Here is a 7,794-nt window from a genome sequence, read left to right as displayed (position 1 = left end):
GTTTCATGGATCCAGAAGGTGTAAAACGGCCAAGGTGTCCACATTAATAAGATCAGGAGAAGAACAATAATAGCCCTAAAGTGTGCCTCTATTCTGAGCTGGCCCCCATGGGCGTGAAGAATTGAAACTCTTTGGCGTTGGTCATGATTATAGTGGGCAAAGCTGCAAAATGTAAGCCAATGTTTTCCTCATAGTATGTTGGGTATTATTTGGAGATGTGACCAGAGTAGAGTAATTATGCATCGTTACCTCCGGGCTGCCGTTATCATCTCCTCTTTGTTGCCTTGATCAATAACACCGAGCCATTTGTCATAGAGATCAGATAAAAATATACTTCCTTGGATATTTCTCAGAAAGTCCTTAGGGAGATAAAAAAAAATATGTGTATATATTATAGAAAAATATGCATTGGAAATATTCTAGAGAAAATATGTAGTTAAAAAATTCAGTTCAGCCCCCACTTCCTTCACAGATACCCAAACTGGGACCCACACGGAGCTCGGCTCTGACTCTCCATTGACTTGCACACGCAGGAGCAGGTGCTTGGATTTTCTCCCGCTAAAACTTAGAGGCATAAAAGCAGAGCTTAGCCTGTGGTGGAAATGAAGATAAAGCTCCCTTGTATCATCTGGAACTTATTTTGTATGTGTGCTTTTTTTGCAAAGTACCACAAACTGACAGCGTCTGGCTATAGACCATCCTAAATCCTATTAGCTTCTTGGACAGAAATACACATACCCATGTTGCTTGTTTTAGGCACACTGCTAGCTCTTAATTCTAGCAAGAAAAGGCCTGAAACAATCAAAACACAAACAGGTGGGCTCTGGCACACATATTAGGAAAGAAGTAGGTCTTCTCACTCGGGGTATGCGTGCTCCCTGGAAGAAAGCTACTCTCACAATTGCTTCATTCTTCCTTTTCTTAACTGTCTAAAAGTCGAGAGTCCAATGGCAGACTCACTGTGGTCCTGAGGATAGATTCATTTCTAGTTTAGGACAATATCCAGTTAGTTTGCCATGATAGTATCAAGGCCAAGGTTGCAGAGTCTCATTCTCCACCAAGATCCGTCAACTTCAAGAAGAGAAAAGTTTAGAAATGTCTAAGCACTCTCCCCACAAGTGCTCACCCTCTTCCTAGTCGGTGCTTATAACACGGAATCAGGAAAGAACCTCCTAACTCTTGCTAGAAAATGGATTCCATGTGTACACCTTACAGAGGGCAACACTCATCTTGCTACCTAGTGTATCATCATTCCTCTCCTGTCTCCTGATGCCTATATGTATATTACTACTGGATATCACTATGACCGCAGTGTAGGAGTGGTTACCTAAGTCATTTCTGGACTTTGCTATGGATCACATCTTCGAACATTAACGGGGGACAAGGGAAGACGAAATGTGACTGAGATTCTACGACTGTAGTCATTACTACGTTAACATAGGGTTGTTCAGAGCTGTACATAAGTGCCAAGGTGGATGGATTAAATTCTTTCCCTGTTCTATTTCTTTTGGAAAGTTTGCCTTCATTAGGAGGGGGGTGAGGATGTTTGCATGGGTAAACAGTGTGTATGTATCGGTGCGTATTTTGAAATTTATTATCATGACTAGTAGTCATTTCAGTATTAGTATTTTGCATGGAGTCTTTAGGAGTGAAAGTGGGGAGGGCGGTGTGTAGTGAAAACAAAGTATTTCTAATACATGGGGCTTTTAAATCCTAAAGTAGCTTCCTTAAATTTTGATTTTCTCAAGGGTTTTTTAGCTTGTCAGGTTCTTAATCTATTATGCCCTTTATGGTTCTTGAGGAGTCTTGTTGAAGGACTAAAGTGTGCCTCATAGCTTCAGTTACTCGTGTGTGGATAATGCTAGAACCTTCCCTACCTTTAAGACGGATGCGACCACATGAACAGATTCGCTGTACGGGTTCACTTTGACCCCAGAATTTAGTTTCTCCTTTAGGACCATGCAGGATTTTATATTGGCTGATTTGCTGAATATGCCTTCTGTGAGGGGCCCTTTTTGATTAATAAAGGAAAGCATATCCTGTAGGAAGAAAAGAAAAGTATATGGCATCTCATATCCACAAACGCAGAGCACAAGCTTGCCTGCATTTTGAAAGAGCACGGGAATATAATGGTACACTGTTTTAGAGTGGGAAGGAGTAAAGTCAATTTAGATTGGTTTCTTTTTTTCAGTGTCTTTCTATATAGTTTTGACCCAAATATCCATTTTACAATCATACAGTGAAACAGTTTAAAAACTTCTTTTAATCAGATTTTCCTGTCCACTGAGTTTCCACTTTTAAATCAAACTTCTCCGCTTCAAGGCCTTTGGGGAATCACCGTCTGTTTCCTAATTTAGCATTTCTTTCTCATTATTCCCTACATAGATGCTCTTCCCCAAGTATGGAAGTCTATTTAGGGAATACTCATTTCCCATTTGTTTATTTCTCTTTAAGTGACTGTATACTCCATTCCTACTTGTTCTATTTCCTTCCCTGTTTTAAAGTCAGGCTCAGAAACTCTCTTCTCCTTCTCTGATTACCCTCCCTTCTCATGAGTCTTTCATTGTCTTTTGCTGTAACTTCATATCCTTTCCTTGCTGTGTAGAAACTTAATAAGGGCTGGACTCAGGGAATCCAATGGATCTGAAGTCTATTATGCTAATTATATATTGTGTGAGCTGGGGCACATGCATCCTGTACTGAGGCTTTTCTGATTCCTTTAGGCAGTGCGGAGGATGATAATCCTAGCAAGCCCCTAAATTTCCTGTGATGCAAGGACCTGGGGTAGTAGCTAGCAGGTAACATGCTAGCTAAAATGATACATTTCTTCATAGCTAGCAGAACGTTCCCTACATCTCGCACAGTGCTTGCAGAGACACCGAATACTCAGTGAATGTCCACACTGACAATTCACTACAGCAGTTTGAGATAACACAGGCCAAACTCTGTGGCTTCCATTTGACATACTCTGTTAGGATTAACAGATTCCTATTTGCCAGAGGATGAGTCTATGCTTGTGTCAGATGTTTGCAGTTGTTAGACTGAGTAGACTCCGCTGAAGGAGACTTGAGACTCATGTGAGTGCAGGAAGGCAATGAAGGGAGAGTGTGAAGATGAGGTGGACTCTCAGAGACTCACATACACAGAGTCCATTTTGACTGATCTGAATAAGCCTCGGTGGGTCTTTGTGAAAACAAGACCCAGGTGGAATGGACAAGAATGTCTTTTCCTGTTGTATTTGCCTCATGACTCTGCTGGAACTAAGTCAGATTCTGTTCCTTGAAATAACAGTAACAGAGCTTCTCAGCCAAAACCAGGGGCTGTCTAATGACTACTCCATTTGAGGATAGATTTGGATGAGGACACGTGGCCTCTCAGAGTGTCCCCTCCTCAGGAGGGCTATAGAAGACCAAAGGAGATGACCTACCAGAATTGGGAAGGGAAGGTTGTCTTTATAACACATATCCATGAGCGAAACTCCAAAGAGCTGTACTGGCTTTGCGGAAGGTGGGGCTGTGCACTGGGTGTGCCTGCAAGTGCTGCAACCCCGACAAAAGGCCCTGGCTCTGAAAGAACGGCTTGTCACAGTCATAGGGCCGGAGTCTAAGGAAGAAGAGAGAGTACTAGTAGTAGTTGTTGTTTAATACGCTGAACCTTCTTTTTCCTTTTTTTTTTTTTTTTTACAGATTTTATTTATATTTTGACAGAGGGAGAGAGACAGCGAGAGAGGGAACACAAGCAGGGGGAGGGGCAGAGGGAGAAGCAGGCTTCCCTCAGAGCTGGGAGCCCGTTGCGGGGCTCGATCCCAGGACCCCGGGATCATGACCTGAGCTGAAGGCAGACGCTTAATGACTGAGCCACCCAGGCGCCCCAGACTCATCTTAATTCCTGATGACTTGTATTGTCCTAAAGATTTCCTCAAAGCAATGTGGTAAGCATCATAAAACCAAGAAATGTCAGAAATATGGAGGGATTGATGATACGTGTCTCCAGGTTCTGAATCATAAGTCTACCTTCTAAGGTGGACTGCTGCCAGGTAGCTGTGATTAGCTAGGCTCAAATCGTACTAGCTCTAGTCTCAGGGGCACTTCTCCTAGTCCTATTAATGGCTTTTTGTGGATTCCATCCATCATCTTATTTAGTGTTTACCACAATTCTAAGATTTAGACATTATTTTTATCCACATTTTAGAGATGTATAAACTGATGCTGAGCTGGAATAACTGGCGAAAGATAATATAGCTGGTAAATGGGGCACAGGACTTTACACTCTGGAGAGGTTTTTTGACATCAAGTCAAGTCCTTTTTTCTCAATGATGCCAGTTCTTTTCAACCCGCTTCAAAGGGCACTGGAATCCTGTGGTGCCTCAAGAGCCCCTGAGCCAAAAGAGGAGGAAGTGGAAGAAAGGCCCCTTGCTCTGGCTTCAACCAGAGCACATCTTATATACATAAATATATATATATATTGATTACATATTTATATAGTATAAGTATCTCATTATATATATATAACTATATATATATGTATGATGTTATACCCATTTAGAGCTTTGTTAGAAAAAATTCCTAAACACTGTAGCATACCATGATGAGTCCTAATGCCCTTATGATCTACACTAGAAACTTCTTGAAGTCAGACACCTCATCTTATCCTTTCTTTGGTCTCACAACAGTGTGGAACCTCCCTTGACCTGTGAGCCAGCCTTCGGAAGAAGGAGCACATGGAAATCCTTGCCCTGGCGATGCTCTGTGCTCCAGAACAGCTCTGTCTAAGCATCTCCCATGACCCCTGGTAACCTTGCTCTCTGCTTCTCACTAAAGCCAATTAAATTTCTCCCGGTACCTGCAGCCTTCTCGCTGTTAGCACGACTCATTGAGTTCTCGCCCAAGAGGGAAGTGATGTCTTCTCCAAATATCCTGAGGCAATTTTCAATGAGAAATTGTACAAAACAAATCTGTAACACAAAAAGACAAGAATGGGGTGCTCTTTTCCATAGGGCATAGTTATAAATCACATTTTGTATACAGACCTTGGATCTAAGAAAAAATGGGAAGGACTTCTCAGAAAAATTCAGAGTTGATAAAAATATGTAGAAACCAGGGGCGCCTGGGTGGCTCAGTCGGTTAAGCATCTGCGTTCGGCTCAGGTCATAATCCCAGGGTGCTGGGATCAGCCCTACATCGCGCTCCCTGCTAAGCGCGAAGCCTGCATCTCCCTCTCCCACTCCCCCTGCTTGTGTTCCCTCTCTCGCTGTGTCTCTCTCAGTCAAGTAAATAAATAAAAGTTTAAAAAAAACACAAAAAAACAGAAACACATAGAAACCAGAGTTCTCTCAGAAATAACTTAGAAAGAGTGATACTTTCCCGTGTACTTTGGGTACACATTTTAAAATACTGCCCATCCGTGGGCTAAGGTTATAATACGTGGCCTAGTTTAAGAGCTAACATTTTGGGATCAGTGGTTACGTCTTTAAGCCTAGGATAAATTTCGGGGCCCCTCTGTTGGGCGTCTGACTCTTGATTTCGGCGGAGATCACTATCTCATGGTGGTGAGATCCAGCCCTACATGGAGCCAACTTTGGGCTCCGTGATCAGCGGGGAATGGGCTTGGGCTTCTCCCTCTCCCTCTCCCTCTTCTTCTGCCCCTGCCCCGCTCACGCTCTCTCTTTCCCTCTCTCAAATAAATACATATCAAAATATAAATAAACAAGGATAATTTTCAAAGTAGCCTACCTTATTAAAGTTTACTTATTTTTTGCTTTTAAATTTTGTTTCCAGTTTTACTGAGCTGTAACTGATATATACCATCTTATGAAATTTTATAAAGTATGAACGACAACTTAAGAAAACCATTTCTTAAATTAAGAAGTATCATAAAGTTGGGAAGCAGGGATTTTGGTGGGGTTGTGAGGGAAAACCCACACAGCTGGAGAGAAAACGTATCTGTCTGTCTAACTTCAGTCCCTTCTCACGCATTGCTTTGCCTCATGCTGGCTCTCTCTGGGTGAGCTTGGGGAAGACCTGTCATCTTATTAGGATATTCTGGAATCTGTTGCTAGTTTCTATATGACGTAGCAGAGGTGAAATAGTAGCCGAGTACTTTTCTAGATGAGCCACAATTGGCAGAGGAAGGCAAATGTGTTTGGAGCCATGGGGGCTCATATTGCCCAAGCCACCCAGGATGTGCCAGTGATGACCGGAGGAGCTGGCTGTTGTCGCCATTGTGTAGTGAGGAAACCATGGCTTTGCCCAAGGTTACGACTCCCTCAGGGATTAGGCTGAGAGTTGAACCTTGACTGGTGAAGCTCCAAAGCCCAGGTTCTTTTCTATCGTATCACATGACTCTTCTCTCTCTCCTTTAGTCAGTCTAGTGTTTAGTCTCCTGGAGGGGGAAGAAGTGACTCGACTGCTCCGAGTTTCCCGTTTAACGACACCCCTTCCCAGACCCCGCCAGAGTAGCATAAAGAACTCTGCCACTCCACAGGGGCCTAATGAAAATGTGCACTTCACAAAGTTCCATCCGTCAGAGTTACTACTGCACATGTCCGGTTCAAAGTAGGGATTCTACCCCCTGGGGGACAAAAATGAGAGCTCTCATTACCTTTCTTATCAAGTTGTATTCCAATTCCAAGGTGCCGGAATCAGGTGGGTAAAGAACGTTTGGGGCCATACAAACGGATAAATTATAAGCTGTCATCTGATTGGATGAGGAATGTTGCTCAATGTTGTATAGCACTCCAAAAAGGTATCGCAAGAGAACAACATTTGCTCTTGGCAGCTGGGCTAAAAGCCTAAGGTCAGAAAAACACACTTTTAAATTAGGCAAGTGATTCCACTTAGGAGGTTGGAAAAACAGAGACAGGGAACAGGATACATCCTTGTATATCTAGCACACAACCCGCTCTAGCAGAGTTCCAGGCATGAATGTAGACAAAATTGTTGCACTGAATTCAGTTCCTGAGCCAGATAAACACTTCTCTGGTTAGTTAAATGTTTGACAGACTTTTAAGGTCATACCCCTGGCAGTTGATGCTCTTGCATGTGTCTTGAACCAGGGAATTTCGTCTACAAGTTTCATGGATCCAGAAGGTGTCAAACGGCCAAGGAGTCCAGATTAATAAGATCAGGAGAAGAACAATAATAGCCCTAAAGCGTGCCTCTATTCTGAAGTTGGGCCCCATGGGTGTGAAGAATTGAAACTCTTTGGCGTTGGTCATGATTATAGTGGGCAAAGCTGCAAAACGTAAGCCAATGTTTTCCTAATAGTATGTTGGCTGTATTTTGGAGATGTGACCAGAGTAGAGTAATTATGGCACCATTACCTCTTGGCTGCAGTTATCTTTTCCTCTTTGTTGCCTTGATCAATAACACCGAGCCATTTGTCATAGAGGTCAGATAAAAATATACTTCCTTGGATATTTCTCAGAAAGTCCTTAGGGAGATAAAAAAAATATATATATATCTGTATATACTATAGAAACTATGTATTGGAAATATTCCAGAGAAAATATGTAGTTAAAAAATTTAGTTCAGCCCCCACTTCCTTCACAGATACCCAAACTGGGACCCACACGGAGCTCGGCTCTGACTCTCCATTGACTTGCACACGCAGGAGCAGGTGCTTGGATTTTCTCCCGCTAAAACTTAGAGGCAAAAAGCAGAGCTTAGCCTGTAGTGGAAATGAAGATAAAGCTCCCTTCTATCATCTGGAACTTATTTTGTGCGTGTGCTTTTTTTTTGCAAAGTACCACAAACTGACAGGGTCTGGCTATAGACCATCCTAAATCCTATTAGC

General features: G+C 42.6%; 1 protein-coding gene across 1 annotated transcript; it reads right to left on the bottom strand.

The window, feature by feature from the left end:
* Positions 1–1,489: 1,489 nt before the first annotated feature.
* LOC135363231 (rho GTPase-activating protein 20-like) lies at positions 1,490–6,764 on the bottom strand. Its single transcript, XM_064583871.1, has 4 exons — positions 6,601–6,764; positions 4,843–4,954; positions 3,428–3,603; positions 1,490–2,039 (listed from the first exon to the last, which is right to left on the bottom strand). Exons 1-4 carry the CDS (start codon positions 6,694–6,696, stop codon positions 1,842–1,844), a joined length of 582 nt encoding a protein of 193 aa, XP_064439941.1. The 5' UTR covers positions 6,697–6,764; the 3' UTR covers positions 1,490–1,841.
* Positions 6,765–7,794: the final 1,030 nt, after the last annotated feature.

This window comes from Mirounga angustirostris, unplaced genomic scaffold, assembly GCF_029215605.1.
Source record: "Mirounga angustirostris isolate CCGP_5_RB_7025 unplaced genomic scaffold, mMirAng1.0.hap1 SCAF_69, whole genome shotgun sequence".
In the NCBI taxonomy this organism is placed as follows: domain Eukaryota; kingdom Metazoa; phylum Chordata; class Mammalia; order Carnivora; family Phocidae; genus Mirounga; species Mirounga angustirostris.
Note: the sequence above shows the minus strand (reverse complement) of the source record. Positions and strands in the feature narration are given on the sequence as shown.